The sequence below is a fragment of the Mycetomoellerius zeteki genome, unplaced genomic scaffold, assembly GCF_001594055.1.
Source record: "Mycetomoellerius zeteki isolate Tzet28-1 unplaced genomic scaffold, Tzet1.0 scaffold204, whole genome shotgun sequence".
NCBI classification, from domain to species: Eukaryota; Metazoa; Arthropoda; class Insecta; order Hymenoptera; family Formicidae; genus Mycetomoellerius; species Mycetomoellerius zeteki.
The window spans coordinates 269,521-289,650 of record NW_017257000.1 but is presented as its reverse complement, the minus strand read 5'-3'; the positions used below and the strand labels follow the sequence as shown (position 1 = coordinate 289,650).

Below are 20,130 nucleotides of genomic sequence, written 5' to 3'. Positions count from 1 at the left end.
ATCCCGACATTCACCACACGCTATTCTTCATACTCCATTATCCGTGCTCTACTCCACTCTACTCCATTATGCCGGCACCGCGTATAAACGACGAGTCGTACCCACCCCCGAACCTCCCGACGCGAACCGCCATATGTCCATCAGGTTACTCGTCGTCCTCGCTGTGTGCAACAGCGATAAACACTACCCCGAGCGCGGTGGCTCGGTTATCGAATGAGAAAAGTACGCTGCTTTATGCAGACCGCTTCATAATCCGCATCAAACTTCGCCAGAGTATATCCTTTGACCAATTTGAGGTCAACTTTTCGTTTACGAAATTCAAACATAATTACGAATGTTGTTTGGTGTTAATTATTAAGAGTTTCGACGAGATAAAATTGTTCGAAAAATTATAATTCCCAACAAACAACGGATACTCTATTTTTCTTCCAATGGTATTATATATCGTAAATACACGAAAAGAACGGTTTGATTAAAGTATCTAAAACTTTAGCTAAGCACAGATCTGAAAATAATTTTATTTGACTACCAAAATAATTATCTATATAGGACGCTTAAGCTGCAGTTGCTAGAATAGCTTTTCGCAGAATCGCTCTCATCATGCTTGAGTTTCCTACATAATTATTTTGATGGTCTAATGAAATTATTTCCAGATCTGTATCCACCTATTTTTAGATATTCAGCAAAATCTTTCCGTATATTATTATCTGCATTGCTATAATTACATGTTACAACAATACATAGTTAAAATCGACAAAATTGATATTCGGAAGAGGATGGCGTGCCACGCCTTTAAAAACATGTAGTACCGAGATATATGCCATTTGCAGTGATAAACTTAACTTGTACTAAATATGAAACACGCCTTCATCATACACATACATACGACTTGGCTGGAGCTATGAGGCAGACGCAAATTCCCCTCCCGAGACCAGGTTTAATTAAATCTTTTGCAAATTTGCATATACGCACTTCCGTCAGTGAGAATCCTTTAGAACCCTTGGCGTTACCGAAACCCCAATAGAGATTCGTTTCCCTACCTACCTGTTATGTAGATCTGCCACTAGTCCTCCGAGATGATGATGATAATCTGAGCGAAGACGGCTTCGAGAGGAAGGATACCGTCCAAAAAATAAGACACTAAAAAGAAAAAGAAAAATTGAAATATAAATATTACGCCAGAAAAATAAGAGAGTTTAAAAAATAACAGCCGTACAATCGATGTGAAAAAAAAAGATATCTTCTAAAGTGTGTGAAAATTCTAGGATAATACAGATCAAGAGGACGAATAGAGGAAATACAGCGTAGGAGATTAAAGAGAAAAGTCAAGTGGATATTTTGAAATACACTTTTACTTCGACTCAGTCAAAAACTACGATAACAATAGGTCGGTAGATATGTATATCGGAAATCATTTTTGGAAACGCAGAGTGCCCGTCGCCGGTTTACAAAAACGGATAAGCTTCTTGCCGGCGCGGCGCGGTGCTTCTCGCAAAACTATTTCGCGAGTTGTTCCTCGGGCTTTCGTTTCTTTGGCAGAAATTTCGATGTAAGATCTTCGATGCCGGCACGTTCGTTCATACGTTCGTTGAATGCTTGCGAGCATTTCGCCGCTCGCGCGCTCCCCGCGGCGACATTTTCACACGACAAGAAAACGTTTTCACCTTACGCGAATTGAAACCCATTCGATTTTATCATCGGCTTGACCCGAACGTGACCGCACGTGATAGCCTTTCGCGAATCAGTCGATTTCTCAAGATAACTCAGGGTCGCTGCAAATATCTCGCCGAAAGCGTGGAGCCAGATTTCTTCAGTCCAAAAGATATACGGGATTCTTTTTTTTAAAGGAAAATGCGGGTTGAAGGAAAACTAAATGCGCAACGTTGAAGATACATGTATTTACAAAAAGAAAGGAAGCCAATCGCCAACGTCAGTCTCGACGATATTGCACGATCCCGCAGCAGTCGTTCGCAATTATATACTATGAAAACGTAATCGATGAAACTAAATCGCATCGCTCGAAACGACGGCGAATAATGATTCGATGAAACGACAATGTTCTAGCTTTATGTACACGTATATACATCCTGCGGATATCATTATTGTAATCGTCATCACCACTTTCACACCCGTGCTCGCTCTTTCGTACGCAATTCGTTCTCATTTAATTACAAATCTCCCTTCGCTCATTTGCACCCCTAAAATTCATTGGCGTGAGACACACAACCGGTAAAACAATTTTTTATTTCCCAAAGCTTTCCGGAAAAAACGTCCCTCGACGAACGGACTCCCCGAGTTCGTTCCGGATCAAGTTTTAATGCCCACTAGTGCTAATTCGCCATCGAGAATCGTCCTCGACACTTGGATAGTTCTCAAAGAATCACCACGTCACATTACAATTATCGATGTCACAATAGCCGATAGCCTCAAGAGCGATCAGTTAAGCGTTACTTCCCTCTTGTCTTCCAAAAGTTGCCACATTTCTCGATAGTCGAATTGTTAGATAAGAAATCACTCGCTTCTGTCTCTCAGTACGGTCTCCAGACGTTGTTATCCGGTCTGACTTCCTCTTGCCTCACGCTGCAACTATCCGCGACGGCCCTCTGTTCGGCGCTCTCAGGATTCTGGAACTGATTCCCGTAGAGCTGGGAGTAGAGGATGCTGGGAAGCACACCGGGCGTTGGAAAGTAGTTGCCGTAATTCTGTCCAAAGCCCTGTTCCTCGTGCACCGGGCTCTCGGTTGTGCTAGAGTCAGTGGACAGTGATCTGGGCGACACGTAGTCCTGATATCTCTGACTGGAAGAGCCACCGGACATGAGGCTGCTCAGTGGATCCAAGGGATCGGACTGACCTGGTGTCGTGGTATCTGGTACGACTGTGACATTCGGGAAGGAGAAGCTACGCTATTTCAGTTCGCCAAAGACAAACAGATCGACTGATCTAGTCTCTCGAGAACTATGATTCTATTGATCTTTCGAATAATTACATTTTCAACCATGAGGCTGTGGTGCTTCCGATTTATTTTTCAAGGTTTTCACACAAGTGAAAAATTTGGCAAATTATATTTCTCAATCTATATAATCTCGTTACAATCAAGTAAACTTAATTGATTTCAATTATAAAATTATCATAGCTTTCTCTCTCTCTTTCTTTCTCTTTCTCTCTCTCTCTTTTTCTCTCTTCGGAGAGTCAAAGTTAAACGAACCGTATATGAGAGAAAAGTGTTTAGTATTTGTAACTACAATATAATTACATGGTAAAATAATTATGGTTAAGAACTTTATTTCTGTAGTTATTACTATTATAATGTTAATAACTAATAACAGTTAATAACTATAAAATATAACTATAAAAATGGAGCTCCTAACATAAATAATACAGCATAGCAAATTTTGTTCATAATTTTATTTTACCATGCAATTACAGTCGCAAATACTAAACACTTTTCTTTCAACGTACACGGAAAGAATAATTTAACTAAAAGATATAAAATTTTGCTGGATACAGATTTGAAAAGAATTTTGTTAAGTCGTCAAAATAATAATGTTAAAAACTAAGAAATGATGAGCAATGCCGAAAAAATTTTTGATATTTTATCAATTAGTTTGAGTTTCTAATAAAATTATTTTGATTTCCAACAAAATTTATTTTCAGATCTATATCCAACAAAATTTTAGATCTTTCAGTAAAATCGTTCTTTCCGTAGTAAACAGGTAATTAAGCGACACCTCATGGTTGTTCATTCGTCAAAAGCATGGCAAAATTCGACGTGCAGCGAGCTAGACTTACGAGAGGAGACCGCGGAAAAAGCGTCCTGCTGCGACGTGGTGCCGGTATTACCGGTACCGGATGTGACAGTCGAACCCGCCGTCGAGTCCGGTGCAGTCGGCGTAGTCATGGAGGCCGTGCCGGCGAAAGACGCCAGCGTGGACGACGGCGGTGGTGGCGGAGGGGGTGGCGGCGGGGGTGGAAACGAGGCCTGTGCGGCACACGACGAAAGGGGACCCGGAAGGTAGCCAGCGTAGCCAGCCGTGCTACCGTATCCCCAAGAATTGCTCGCTGTCAGGCCAAACTGGGACATATCTAGAGAAACCAACTTTTGCACGTTTTGCCAAAAATACGACAAACGAAAAAAATCGACAATCGCGCAAGCAAAGAATATCTTCGTGAAAATTGAAATGCAAAAGCCGTCAAGATGCCTACTACGAAAAATCAATGGCTACATTCACAGTAGAAAAAGCAGCTTTGGTACTGTTGTAAGATTCTTTAATATGATTGATTTATATGTATGTTTATATCCAGCAAAGAATTATAATTTTTTTAATTACATTAAAGAATTTTATAATATCATAGTTGCAAAGCTGCTTTTTCTGCTGAACACAGCTAATGAACGACGAGCACAATAAACAATACAAATAAATATGTATAAGAAAAGCTGACTAATATAAAAACATCGATAGCAATGCTGATGACAGTCACATCGGCGGAACAGCTAAATAATAATCGCAACAATCGAATAAAACAACAGAAGGCTGAAAAGGCACGGGAAAATTTTCGTCGGATTATATGCCAATTCGAATCACTTGGCGAGATGCATCGGCGGCGGCGGCGGTTCTGTGCGCCCCTTGGCGGATGTATTTTTGCGGGGTATAGGCAGCATCCCCGATAGATTTTCCAATGAGTCACGGGGGTTGAATGCAGAAAGGACGAGAGCACGAGCGCTTGCGAGAGGGACACGGGCGGACATGGCGGAGAGTGAGGGGAACGGAAGAGTACATCGAGATCAAAGGGTTGGTCATCCCCCGCGTAGCTGGGGCCAACTCAAATAACCGAGCCCGCCTCGGCAAGCGCCACCGGACCGTCGTCACGAGAGCTAACCCTAAATACTGCTATCCGCCCGGTGCTTTCACATCCTTCGGCATTACCAGATTCCTTGCGGTCCGAAGAGGTGGCCCTTTTTATGGAAAATCGCCTAAAGTTACGCACGAGTTTATCCGAAGTATTCGGAGATTCGTTGCGGGATTCAAATACCTGAATGAATCCCGTCTCGACTCGCCATTTATAAAAAAAAGTCTACACAAGTTGTTTTGCCATATTTTTTAAACAAAACTTTTATTTTTAATTACATATATTAATCCTCCAGAATTGATGTTGGACCTGCAAAACTTATTTAATTTATTTAATTAAAAGATACTAATTAATTTCAAAGAACGAAAATGACATACTCATACAAAGAAGAATGAATACTAAATATATTTTAATAAGAATAATCCAAATTTGTAGCTATAACATAAAGAAAATTGAATTGTACATTTTTGACAAAAATTCATAACTGAGCGGGTCCAATAAATCCACTGTTAACTCCAGAAAATTAATTGTATTGAATAAAGATAATTACATCATAACGTAATGAGCTATATTCTAAACTTTTACAATTTTAGTAGAGAGAAGTAATCCCGTATACGCAAGTGTCTCCCAAAATCGAATCCGCCAAGCGTATAGCGTGAGAATAATATAGCCGCGTACGCATATTATATCGGACCAGATGCCCGATGAGGGAAAAAAGTTAATAAAGGAAATATTCGGCGTGCTTCGTATTTTATCGGGAAATTTGCTAGTAACGGAGTAGTCAGCCCTCATGTCTGAGGTAACTCATTAAAACGGCTGATCTCGAATTATTGTTTAAGCTTTTTTTTCTCGTCTCTTCTTGCGCACTACCAGAACCGTTTATCGATGTACGCGCTCGAGAAGAGTATTAAAAATTTTATCGTACAATATGTATATATATATATATATACCGTTCGCGTGCGTTCGGCGGTCAGATTTGATCGTGGCGATCAGCAGCACAATTTTAATCAACGAGCGACAGCTTCTTTTTTGAATAATCGAAATCAACGGGGAACATTCCCTCGACATTACTTTGCCAATGCGTTTTACGCGCAAACTCGCGAATCTACGTTATAAACGTGGAGAGAGAAGGTGAGGCTGCGCCCCCAAAACAGGGAGCCAACCGACTGGGACGTGCTTCCGTGGCAACCCCTTTAATATAATATTTAATCTAGCTTTGAACAGGCTTGCGGTTTCCGCTTCTGAAGCCGAGAAGCTTGCTGCCGAGCCTACCCAAAAGCCATGTTTCTGTACTCAGACCAGTAGCAGAGAGTCTGAAAATATTCCCAAACTCAACAGAAGCCACCTACTCGATGACAAAAATTATCTAAATTTCATAACGCCGCTAAACGAAAAACTGTCATAAAATAAAATTTAAAAAGATACTTCCTTGCATACGATTAAATTTTTTGCATGTCTTATTTTATATATTTTTTTGCAACACATTTTTGTAATACAGACTACTTTGGAAATAATATATTTAAGAAACCTATAAAATGAAAGAAGTGCTCACGCACGAGTCGGCTACAGAAAGAACGATACATGCATATACATAGATAAGTTATTGTCAAAAAATTCAAAGCGAAATCGTATATATAATAAAAGCAAAGTCACGATCATGCGCAGACGCGGTTACTTACTCTGACAATTACCAGGCATCGCATGTCTAAAAGAAGACAACGGATCCCTCGGCTGAAGCGGATTCGGTAACGGTTGCAACGGATTTGGCAGAGGTTGCAACGGATCCACCAGGGGCGAGGCGAAGAATGGACCGCCTCGTTGCGAGGCGAACGCGAAGGCATGAAACTGTTGTTGCTGCCCTAAAAGAGACAGCACTGCGATCAACCGTGCGCCTGTCCACTGGACTTCCGGTACATGTATCAATTGCATATTTTGTCTATGCAACCTTTCCTGTTTATATGGCACTCGAACGTGAAAACACTTTATTTACGCGTACAAATATAATAGAAGTAATTTCTGTAAAATTTGGAAATAATATAATTTTTCCGGCACCAAAAAGTTCGTACATTTTCTAGTCTGACAATTGGTGGAAGGTGCATCTTTCATTTACTGAAACGACAAATGGAACAATACGGGTAAACGCCGTGGCCGTCCCTTCGGAAGCCGGAACGAACGAGGGAGACACGAGAGAGGCATCGATACATTTTATTTCCCTGCAACGGTGTCGCCAACCCAATTAAAGACGTCCCAATAGGCAGACGTCCTATCCGGCTGTCCCTGACTAGAGGTCGCCGCACAGGACAGCCGTGTGCCATACCATGCAGGTTCGTTCTCTTCCCCTAAAGGCAACGATTCAACGTGGAAGGTACCGGAGGCCAGAGAGACCGACACGAAGGGTCGCTGGGCGGAAGGGAGGTGGCGGACTCCCGTCGTCCTGATAATCCAATCGAAGCCCTAATTCTAACTCGGCAACCCGAAATTCCCGCCGGTTTGCTGAATAGGGTACGCTCGATCCGGGGACACAATGGGGGCGCGACGCTGGAATACCGACGGGTACCGAGACTAACGAGATCCTGTTAAACGACTGGCGATTCGAACACATTGCAGGACCCGAGAGAAGGCCGGGAGAAAATTTTATGAACCGTACAGGTTTCTTAGATAAAGCACCTTTTATTCCCTTTTAAAAAGTAAATAATTTGTTGTGTCATAAGTTTAAGTAAATTCGATTTTCAACGCTACCTTTTACGGGATGAGAAATGGGTGTACGCCACGCGATCGGAACGCGATCGGAAAACGGCAACTTCGAATGAGGATTTGTTTTGAGATACCGGTAGTTTCCTACGTTGGCGGCTTGATAGATTTAATAAATTATGCCGCTCGACCCACGCATTTATCACGCCACCCTAACCCTTTGAATTCGGCGCACCGCCGTTCTTCGCAGTATTTCATTAGGCGTCGAGCACTCGTGCGACCCTCTGAATAGACGTGCGATCGTTCGCTCTTCTAAACTCCACATTGCTTTCCCGTTTAAACGAAGTAGCAAATAATCAGTGGTCAATCTTTCACGTAACTACTTCACTATTACTCTTCACGAATAGGCACTTTTACGTGGAAAAAATGATGCTGTATTAACAACATTAGTCGACAGCAGTCAAATTGAAAACAATCTGAATTTAATAACAATATTAATGAAACAAATATGCCATGTTTTTGTTTTAATAAAATATTGTTTGTTTAATATTTGTTTCAATAACGTTTACTGAACAGGAAAGCACTATAGTGATGCTGAAACAATGTTTCGAGCCAAGGAATAGAATAAATGAATTATGAAAGTGAAAATAATGACAAAAACCTTACACTGTGATTGCATTGATTAGAATTCTAGTGGAAAATCAAGAAATCAGAATTTTATAATTAAATCTATTATAATTCTGGTCAAGATAATCAGATGTCCAATTATGATGATCGGTATTCTGATTGATCAGAATTTATTTCATACCAGAAATTTTTCTCAGTGTACTTAAGAAAAAACTTTAAAATCTTAAAAATATATTCCCATTTTCTAAAAGTTAATGTTATTGAATAATCATTATTTTAGATGGATGTTAGCTAATACTGTTAATACATCATCTTTGTCCGTGTATAAGATGTATCACAGTCTTTCAAGTATCTTAATTAGACGTGCTCATTCTGGACCATCGCAGCGGACGGTCTATGACAGCACTTCCGGATTTATTCTTCCGTGGAATGGGAAATGTTTGGCGATTGGACGAAGTCGTAAGTCCTTGGCAAGTCGCGGCTATCGATTTCATTGGACACCCTCTTTGCGCTCCGTGACTGCCAGGGAATTTCTCGAGAGTTAGCAGCTGGCAACGACAGATCCTCATTTCGTCCCGTCGCCAATTCCCGCCTTTCTCTCTCTCTCTCTCTCTCTCTCTCTCCCCTCCCCCCGCTTCCCTCGACCTGCGTCCCGAAATCAGCTTCTCTCGATGTGAGTTGGAGCTGGTAAGCACGACACCCATTTTCGATCTTTCCTATCGTCACCGAGAACCGTTTCATTCGCCGAAGATGCACTCCGCGAACCTACGAATCCCGATTTCAAATGGGCGAGTCCTCGCGAGCAGCATCGAAACCCAGGCTAAACCTCCCTCAATCAATTTCCTCGGCCCCGCAGCCTTTCCGCGGCAACGGCCACCTTCGGCTACCAGACGAGGGTAGAATGTGTAATGAATTGCTTGTTTAATTAATTACAACCCTTCGGAGGCATTCGCTCGGTATTGTCTTAGATAAGGTTCATTCGTTTATTCTCGCGTTTGATCGTCGAATGCACGAATGCACAATTTATAGCACTTCTTTGAATGTATATCCGCTCATACGTAAATATTTCAGTCACAAAAAGTACATAAAAATTACCAATTCAAGTATAAAAAGAAAATATTTGAGATTTTTTTATATCCTTTCCAAATTGTTAGACTTCAATAAATTATTACTTCAATGTGTGAAAATAAACCTGTCATGTACTGAAATACAATAATTAAAAGTCCTTACAGCTTACTCAAAGACGAGATGAAACATGTGGATGGTGGCCTCGAAAAAAGCGCACGAGGACCACCCGGAAAGCCAAAGCTCTTTCATCTCGCACCGCCATCCTTGAAATTGTCCCTGATTCAATAAACGGTTTGTTTTCATAGAAGATCCAAAGCGCCGACATGACGAATATCTATTTCCGACGTCCTTACTCTATCTTAACGATCTCTAAAAATTCATATCCGCTGTTTGTTTTCAAAAACTTGATGTTCCGCAAAACGGTATTCAGCTGGGGGGGAGGGGGAGTGATTTTCATTACTATGAATTACAATTAATTATCGATTTGTTAAAAAGTGCGATCTCCATAATAATTTGTACGATCTCGTAATAAAATATCCCGTTTTAAATATATCTCTGGATGAAGTAACAGTCAGTAGCATTAATATCGTAAGAGAAATTACTTCTCTGAAACGTTACGTTCTCTGAAATGTAGTGTTTTGCTTGGATGCGCGTCTCCGAGCGGTACACCGAAATTTCGCGTTTTCATATTTTGGATTTATGACGGAAGTTTCGTGGGTGGTCCGCAGATGCGGCCAAGCCGGCGGATGTGGTCGCAATTTCCCAAGGTACCAAACTTATGCTATGCTACCCAGGGCGACCGCTTCGATATATTAAAGCTATCGGATATTTTTAGTACGTCTTCAGGGACGATATTATTAGTGCTTTAATGTATTAATGTATTAGTCTAGTGTATTAGTGTTCTAATATCTAAGCCAACACAAGAATGGGATCGCATCGCAATGTAACGCGCAAAGCAAGGTACCTCAAGAAAATACAATTGATATTATAATCGATTTGAAATGCAAACGTTATGAGAAACTTTCTGGTGTAACTATTATGTTGGAATTGTCAGACCGACAGTATGTTTTTTTTTTCTTTGTCAAGTATCCAACCTCAAGGTTAAATCTTTTGAAGGAAATCTTTGTCCATGGTACGCGCCACAAATTGACATGCTCGGAAGCACAAAGCGTACAATACGTTGTACGTAGTAGGTTAACATGGTAGGTAACAAACGGAGAATGAGAAACGTCCCTTTCCCTTCGTCCTGAAGGAAGGAACCCCTGCAGACAGGCTCGACAGCGAACCTAGCGAAATAACGGGGAGAATTCTCGGTAATTGTATGTCTCGGCACTACGTTCTCGCGGAGGAGTTCTCGCGAGCGGATATCCGCGAAGTTTGCAGGCGTCACCCTGCGTTTTGGCCAAAGCACCGCGATACACACTTTCGCGGGCAACGCCCGCAGCTCTTTGTCAATGTTATGGCGAGACCCGGTGCCCCGCGGTTATAAATAATGACAATTGCACGAAACTTAGCCTTAGAGGGGTAACGGCCGACCAGCGCGAAGCCGCACACTAGGGCCATTTCGAACTTGCGGCTTTTACTGCCTCCGGTGCCACGCCGCTCGTTCGTTAGGCATTACGATCGTGTCGAGAGAGTCCCGCTAAAATCTGTTTTCCCGTGTAGGTATTCTACGCACACGCCAAATTTCCGAATTCCGAAGCGCGTCACGTTATTGAAAGTCTTGATAATGTCACGATGCGTGATTGTGAAGCTATTGATGAGGATGTCCCGCTTGTACAATGTTTGATAAGATGTTATGTGGAAAGAATGATTTTTCTGAAAGATCTAAAATTTTGCTGGATACAGATGTGAACATAATTTTGTTGAAACATCAAAACAATTTTGTTAGAAACTGAAACTAATTACTAGAGAATCAAATTTTTTGCAACACAAGTGAAGAGAATCATATTAGATCTTAATATCTAATAATATTTCTGTATGAATTTTTAGTTTCCGATTATAATCGTATAGTTTACTGGAATTTAGATGATCCTTTTCGTTCATTTGTGTTAAACCTTTTTCCGTTGTCATTTAACCCTCAGTACCCACAAAGGGTTAACGTAATCTCCCCCGATTTTCATAGTTCAGACGTTTTTGTCCGATCCCTTTTTACTTATTGCAAAATATCTTTTGTGTTACGACATTTTCGACTTTCTAAATAAAAAATTTTTTTTTTCAGTCTTCAAACATTTGAAAAAAAATTATTATAATTAGAATCGATGCACTACAATCTGAAATACAAGCAAAAGAAAATGCTGGGTTACAAATACTCGAATGTGGGCAGATAGGGACTTTTTTGAAATGTGGGTATTGAGGATTAATAATATTTTTTTTACAGCATCACTCATAATTTTTTAGTTTCCAGTTAATTATTTTGATGGTTCAACAAAATTATTTTCAGATCTCTTTCCAGCAAAATTTTAGATCTTTCAGGAAAATCATTCTTTCTGTGTACTTCTATTAACTATTAGCAAGAATAAAATGTAATAAATATATATAAGAACAGAAATGCTTACAGTGATACTCACTGGTCTTGGATCGCGGCTCGCGCGGCCCGTCTACTGTCACCTTAATCGCCTTGGTATAAGTGGCGACTTGAGGCGGCGTCGTCGAAACCGTTATCGTTAAGGTAAAACTCTTGCCTGAAACAAAGAACACATTCAACGTGTTAAGCGATCAATCAAATCTTGCAATATTCTATTAAATAAGTTTATGGTACTGCAAGCATGCAATTTTAATTTTGATGCATCGCAACGCGACGCGTAGAACGGAAATGCTGGAAAATTAGCTTCTAAAAACGAGGCGGACGATCAGGTGCGTTTTTCAGCGTTGGTTTCCGTCCCGCGACGCGTCAATTCGTGGACGCGCCTATTCAGCCAACGTCGAAAGTTCGCAAACGCGGTTAGCCGGGCGAAACTCCGTGGTAACCGAATTATACGTTGGTAATGTATCGAGGGCGTCGTCGACGGTGACAGTGGCCAGCCAGCGCGGCCGAGTTAAGGGAATAGAGGGTGGTCGCGTTCGAGGGAGAATTGGGCGGCGAGGGTGGAAGTCGCGTGACGCTAAAAAGCCTCGGTCGAGCGCGAAATAATGTCGTGGAAAAAGCGGGGGTAGACCGTCGGGGTGAAAACACGCGCGTGCAACGGTATACCGCAATTTCATCCCGCGAGCATTAAGCGCCGAAACTCTGCCGCGAAAACTCGCTCGCGCGATCGCTATCGATTCAACATGCAAAAGCACGCGATAAAACACGTGAAAATTGCAAAGAGCGTTTCCCGATGCGAAAAGTCGCCACAATGAAAATTGCGCGTTCGCGATAATGCTGCACGCGCAAGAGGTTCACCACAATTTTAACCCTTCCTCTCTTTCATCATCCGTGCGTACTTACAAGAGAACACAATCAAATGTCTCCCTCCGATTTTAATAAGCATTGGATATGATAAAATATAGATAAAAATAAAAGACACGTATTTTTTATAAGTGCTTTCAGTGTTGAGTGATGACACTTTTCCTTGAAAAAAATAGGTCTTTTTTTCTCGAATGAATATCATCAAAACCGTCAAAGATATAAAAAATATTTTAATTAAATGTTGAGAATGGTTTAAAAGTATTTTAATAATAATAATAAATAAAATTTCTTTAATAAAAAATGTTTAATCATTTATTACAAAATAAAATTATGCAATTTTTATTTAAAACTTTTTTTATACCTTTGACAATTTAGACGATATATTCATTCAGGGAGAAAAAAAACGATTTTTTTCAAAGAAAGGTTGAAAAATTTTTAAGGAAATTTCGCATTCCCCCTTAATGTTCAAGAAATTCATTTCTGCAAAAATACGTGTCTCTTATTTCTCTATATATTTTAACATATCTCCAAAGCTTATGTTAAGATTGAAAGAAGATTCTTGGTTGTTTCCTTGTTAGTCGAACAGTTTCTTCTTCTGCGTCGTATAAATTTTATTCGCGATGCAAAGATCAATATTATATTCACATCAGCACATTATTAACATGAATAGAATGCTACTTTACATTGTATGACAAAGATGTAATGATTATTTCACTAACCCATATATCGCAAGTTCTTCGTGCAATAGATGTATCCTCCAAAACATGTTTTCTTGAAATTAGATACGATAATGCTGCAAAGGTAACGTGCTTTTATCCGTTAGCCGTTTACAAAATGAAGAATAACACATTATGTTATTTATATCTGCTCCTAAACGAGTCCTCTTCACTAATGCATTGCAACGGTCGCGTTACCCTTTCAAGCAGCCATTACCGTTATTTTTCTATCAGATCCATTAGATACGTTTCCGTACATAGCGAATACGATAATCGATCGCGGGTCAGAGTTCACCGTCAACTTGAACTCACCGGCGGCGTCAATATAGACGGTAAAGTCCGCCGCACTGTGACGTAAGATGATCGATGGCGGGAAAAAAGAATGGAGGTGGAAGGCAGGGCATCGGAGAAATAATGGCGAGTGTCGAGCGTGGCCACACGGTGGTTCGCCACGCGAGCTTTTCGTTTTCTAGCGGGGATTCTCCTCGGTTTTGGCTGCGAGTCACGCCATTCTCGCCGTGCCCTCACCCTGCCGACCAACCTTTTCACTTCTGCTGCCTCGGAGTCGATGGTCCCAGTTAGGTAGGCACGCGTAGGTACACGGGTATCACCCTCGGTGCCAGTCGCCGTACAGCCATTAAAGGTCGTTCGCGATCGCCCGGGTTTGAACGCGCGTCGCTATCCTTTTACGTATCTTTTAAACGTACAACTTATCTGAAACTTCGGCACCACTACGGTTTCTTAATATCCTACGAATTCTATCTACTTTTTTCAACGATACCGCGAAATTAATTAAAATAATTTGTAATGTTAAATGCTTGTCAATTTCATTTGTGATAAAGTAATACGATCATAAGAATTTTCGTCAAATTTAGAATAAACACAACATGGAGAGGCTCATCCACGACCATTCGCTGATTATGCTCGTTAGCATATAGTCCTCTGTAAACGTGTGTGTACAACTACGCGTGCGTACACATGTCTCGGCATTGTACCCTGTCGGTGTACTGTCAGGCCAATTAATTAATTTCAATTTTCCCGGAACGAAACGCAAATGCGCAATTGCAGTCTGATAACGAATTGATTACGGTCTGAAATTGCCGCGAGTGAATGCTGTTTTTCTTTTCGCAGTGAAACGATTCTCGTGCTGCGGTCGATAAATCAACATTCGCGAATAAATGCGTTTGACCAATTCCATATATCATATATTTTTATTATACTCAGAAGGTTAATAAATTATCCGCATGCATTGTTTAAATATTGCATGCGCACTCTTTGAATTATTATAAATTATTATGAATTATTGTAAGTTTTGATATTTATCTCTTTATTATAAAATTAAATCTCGTGATATTTTTATAATGGAGACCTTTGATTATTATTTAATTATTATTTTCTATTCTTCTTCATATTACAGATCACAAGTAAGATGACTGAGAGGTTTAAGACAAAGTGTGTTGTAGAATTAAAGCAACTTGGTTAGATTGGCGACGTTCCCGTGACGAAGTTTATTCGCGACAGCAAAGTCGAAGGATATCTTGCTATGGGTCGGAACTATAAGCGCGCAAATGATCTATCTCGTTAAAGGGCTTAGGGCCGAAGGGGTGGAAACAATCCGGTACCTTCAGGGTAGACTTTGCAGTGATGGAGCAGGCATTACGGTCGAACGTGCGGGAAGGGGGTTACGGCTTATCATCGATATTGCAAAGCTCTCGACTATCGTAGCAGTACGCTCAATCTTGTCCGGGCTAAAAGCGGTTTTAGGCGAAGACGAAAGTACAGTGTCGGCGTTGCGTTTAACGATTCCTTAAATTTATTGCAACAGCAATGTATCGAAATTCAATAACAACAGTGGTATACCCATTTTCACGGATTGTATAACATACATACGGCTTCGATATTTTTACATGTTCTAAATATAAAATTTTATTATAATATTAAAATATATTAACTACACGCATTTATAAGGCGAAAAGTATAGCTAAGAGGAATTTCTAGGAATTTTCTTTCGCGAATCTCAAAAGGACAAAATCCTCGCAAATTCATACATGGGAATATTTCCATGCTCGACAAACAAGAGGATCATTAAGAATTCCCGAGAGTTCGGCGCACATTGGTTTTCAGGGAATATTCAAGAAGCCAGGGAGCCGTTAGGAATCCTGACGAGAGAGACACTTCTCTTACATTCTTCATCCTAGCTTATGTTAATTCCTGCTCGGCGAAAACAATTGAGAGCTAATCCCAGACAAATGACTGACGCGTTCCCGTGAACTTGGGAGAGAGTTCCCCGCTTCCCAGCTAGAGGAATCTACGAGTTTCCTGATTTTCAAGCGATTAGCCTTCCCTTACCAATATTATCAAAAATATGACAACAACATCCTAACAATGACTACTATAATGGCATATTTTCAATAATTATCATATTAAACTACTATCTAAGTTGTTTCTTCCTATATTTCTATATGGTAATGCTAATTTTAACATTAATATTAAAAAATTAGTAGGTGGGTGAGTCGATAAGTAATCTTAATACACCACCTTGACTTTTGAGCGCAAAACTAAAATTGCTCTCAGTAGTCGAACATGACGTCTGTCTTGAAAAGTCAGGAGTTCCAGGTTCAAATATTGCCTCAACCAGGAAAACAATAATTTTCGTAATAAAATTATTTGCAGATTTAAGATGCTCATTAATATCTAATTATAAAAATGTTCTTATAAAAATACTTATTAGGAAAAATTATTAAATTGTTCAATTTAATAAGTAATATTACTATTTTGATTCTGTTCATGATTGCGTTTCAAGACTGAAAAAAAATGTCAACGCGTGATTTGCAAAGAATCAGACATGTATATAAATTCACATAGAAATATTTAAGCACTAAGATCCGCTTTGACCAAATATAGAAATTCTCTTATTTTATTAAATTTTTTTATTCTTATCGGTCCAAATTAAAAAATTAAGATTGTTCATTGATTCATCTATCGCATAATATTTAAAATAAATTGTAATTAACGTTAAGTCGTTCAGTAAACCAAATAACTTCATTAAAATCATTCAAAGTAGGTCGAATGCACATAGAGCTACTTTAAGTTACGTTAATCAAAAGGCTTTAGCATGAGTTCAAAAGACGCAGTTAAACGAAATACCGGCTCTAATAACGTTAATTAAAACTCAACTGAAACCTCAATTAATATCACCCACCCTTGTGCATCTAGTCGACGTCGGCGGCTTCTTCGAACGATACTCAGTCCCTCTCATTTCGCCCTTTCCTCGACGAAGCTGGGCGGCGAAGTGAGAAGGTCGCACGGTGGTGCGGACAAATAAAAGCCATTACCCACCCCAAGGTTTTCTCGACGTGAGGAGCCAACCCCTAGAATGGAGCGGAGACGCAAGACTTTTCCTCGAAGAGCCGAGGAAAAACGAGGGTTGTCTCAAGACGTCCACGACCTACCCTTACTACGCGGTGTACACGAATTCTTTGAAGGGGTTTCCGCCGTCGGTGCTTCACCCCTCCGGCATTTTCTTCCGGCATAAAAGACGAAGGGCGACACGCTCCAAGCAAAGACTAAGGAACTTTGGAGTTTTATGAATGGAGAGGAAAGTAGGACAAGAAAATGTCGTCCGACATTTAATCTTTCACCCCTCGTTTCGTTACCATGAATTATCCATTCAAATGCTACAGATTCTCATCGATGAAAACTTTTTAATCGAAAGAAATAACAGAAAGCATAGGACTTACCTCTTCCGCTTCTGCCGACGAACCTCAAGTCGTTAAACTTGGCGACTTGATTCTTCATCAAAGCCGTCGAATTTCTAAGCTCAGCACAACAATTCTCATCATTGCCAGCGCGAACAGTCACCAAGGTACCGTCGCCTACCTCGCCGAGAGCTACAACTTTGAAAGCCACCGGAAGAGTTTTATTGGACCTCCAGTGTGCGGGTAAAACGGTACAGACCAAATGTGGCGAGCCTATAATCAAAATGTTCATACGATCTTATTAGCTACAAGATGGCTGACATTACTTATGCTAAATGTATACATTACTCTATCTATAAGTCACAAAGGTTTGTTCTATACACGCACAACACACATACGCATACATAATCCCTGCTAATCTCTATTTGCGGAAGTATTATCGTCATTCAATTACCTGTTCTAACTAACTCGCCGGGATGTTCGCTGACGAAGTCACCCAGAGTTCTCTCAGCGAGGATATCACTGGTCATCTTGGTGTAGGCGTCGGTCAACGGAGAGACGCCCGACTCCGGCGAAGCTGCCGCGCCAGGAGCCGACGCTCCTGTCAACTGCATCCTGCCGCTTGCACTGCTGCCGCTCTCGCTGGTACCGCTCGACGTGCCGCCACCACCCACGGATTCGTTACTGGACGTCCTTACCGAGCCAGCACCGTTTCCGGTTACCGTGCTTCCGCTGCCGCCGCCGTTGCAACGGCCGAATATATCCATAGGCAGTCAGAACACCGGATGAAACATCCTTCCATTCGGTTCAGCCGCTGAACCAGGAGAGTCTCGCGAGCATTCTTCAAGAACGCATGATCTCTCGAATCAGGCTCGACGGCCTGACACTCCTCAGGAAGACTCTTTTCCAAAATTTTTACTTTCGCGACGTCATTAACTTTAGCAAGTTTCGTTTATAATGTAAGCGACGAGATAAATGGTCGATTCGTAATTCTCTTCAAGTTGTTTCATATAAGTATGCATTGTTGTATAAATTTGGCAGCGGATTGTTTTAATATTTCTTTGGCAGATGTGCGGAGATTATTATTTCTTTTGGTTTATAACGTCAACCTCAGTAGAAGTTAAACTTTTCGATACGTGTTTTCGATGGGAGCCAAGTCAAGACAATTTCATTCTTCTATAATTTTATCTTCTACCTTCTAATGGACAACTGGATCGTAAATATCTGAAATAAAACACGAGACAATCTACATGTAACAATATATAAAGTTTCTGCCATAATTTATCACAGATCTTTTTTTCATAAAATTATTACTTCTACGATTAAATTATTAATTCTACAGTCATTTACATAAATTTCTAACGCATTAATCGATTATTTAATAGATTTGATAAATGAAAAATGAAACTATCAAGAAACCGAAGGACTCTATTTGGCAAGGAAAGTTTATGCCGCGCGATAATATCCTCGCGGCCGTCGGATGATCAGCGATGCTTTAGCCATCCTTAATCTATTCAACGAAATCTTTATTTACGTGTCATTATCAAGAAACCGAAGGACTCTATTTGGCAAAGAAAGTTCGTTCGATAATATCCTCGCGGCCGTCGGTGATCAGCTATGCTTGAACCATCCTTAATCCATTCAACGAAATCTTTTACCTATCGTAATCTTACAACTGAAATTCTTTAATCAATTATCTCTGACCTACGCGACAACGTGACACCTCCGGGGACGAACGAGGAAAGCGGACGGAGTGATCGAAGCGGCAGGTAACGCGCGAAGAGAAACGAAAGGGGGTGAAAACGGTTGACACGAACAGGAACGACTCGCACACTTTTCACGCGGCTGGCTCGTGACGTCACCGTTCATTCAGTAATTTTTGCGCACGTCACCGGGGCTGACACGCCAGATCCAGGTGGTTCCAGGAGGGGCAGACTGGCACGGTAGTGGGGACGGAAAAAATAGGGGAAAAAGAACTCCCGCCGGTAGGCACCCCCCACACGAATGCCCAACCCCTACGCACGTACGACCGCGTGTCAAACTGCACGTGGTTACGTTTACCACGTTGCTTCCTGCCAATGACGGTCTCGTCATTTCGAAATTACGAATCGGCTCATATTAAATTGATAAGGCGGAGATACAATCGACAAAGCGACTGCGAGCACAGTCTATTATATGACGAACACGCTGATCAATGATCGAGATCAGTCATTATATTCGGCCGCACATAAAGAGCTTCGTAAAATAATGTTTGAAATCATTTTACTACATTAATGCTATGTGACATACAAGTGACAATTAATTACTTCAATTCGTGATTATATACACATATATTCGTATTGTTATATATTATTCAAAATGCTGTGATAAAAAATAATTGTTACATTTTCAACACCTTTTAAAAGCAAGACGGAAAGTTGATGGAGCATGTAGCAAAATAATGCAAAATATTTTTACAATTAAAAACAATAATAATAGCTTCGTCGATTTTCTTATCATTCTTTTGTAAGAAGATTCAACGATGTTGCGACGACTAAGATTCTCGCTTAACTTCGCATTCAAATCTCTTACGGAACTCATTCTGTTTACCATCTTCCGGAAGAAGTACCGATTACGTTATCATTATTCACTTTCAAAAATCTTTCAAAGCGGGAAAAAGAATAAAAATTATACTGCAATAGCTGCAATATTTCAGATCTGTTCTCTTCCATTTCAGAGAAAGGAAGTAAAAAATGATAAATTGATGAAAAATCATGATAATAATAACAACTTCTTTAAAAATACTAGACACAAGATGTATTATTAGTTATTAAAAAAAATGAAATTGATTACTTAAAAGTTTTATTAAAACGTTTAATATAATCAAAATATATTATTTTAACTAATATAATGCCGAGGATATCCCCAAAAACACACTTTTGAAATAATCGCGTAACGAAAAAAGAACTCTTTTCAAAAGTCTCACTTACTCGCGTCTCAAACTCCGGCTCAAATTCTCTGCTTAACCGAACGACTGCAGTTACCGATCAAATACACGACATCACATTTATAATTATTCGCCACTAAAAAAAAACTCGTATAATCACGCACT

At 40.4% G+C, this 20,130-nt stretch overlaps 1 protein-coding gene across 1 annotated transcript; it reads right to left on the bottom strand.

Moving 5' to 3' along the window:
- Window positions 1-1,393: 1,393 nt before the first annotated feature.
- LOC108722471 (runt-related transcription factor 1) lies at window positions 1,394-17,916 on the bottom strand. Its single transcript, XM_018447603.1, has 6 exons — window positions 17,494-17,916; window positions 17,082-17,312; window positions 11,805-11,918; window positions 6,528-6,707; window positions 3,790-4,083; window positions 1,394-2,875 (listed from the first exon to the last, which is right to left on the bottom strand). The coding sequence occupies exons 1-6, from the start codon at window positions 17,804-17,806 to the stop codon at window positions 2,529-2,531; spliced, it is 1,479 nt and encodes a 492-aa protein (XP_018303105.1). The 5' UTR covers window positions 17,807-17,916; the 3' UTR covers window positions 1,394-2,528.
- Window positions 17,917-20,130: the final 2,214 nt, after the last annotated feature.

Excerpts from the sequence above, each read along its gene's own strand:
- LOC108722471 (XM_018447603.1), bottom strand. The coding sequence starts at position 17,806 with ATGGATATATTCGGCCGTTGCAACGGCGGCGGCAGCGGAAGCACGGTA. Across the intron at positions 11,919-17,081 it reads CGTCGGCAGAAGCGGAAGAG|GCAAGAGTTTTACCTTAACG; the intron begins GTAAGTCCTATG and ends TCTTTGTTTCAG. Across the intron at positions 6,708-11,804 it reads CGAGCCGCGATCCAAGACCA|GGCAGCAACAACAGTTTCAT; the intron begins GTGAGTATCACT and ends TGTCTCTTTTAG.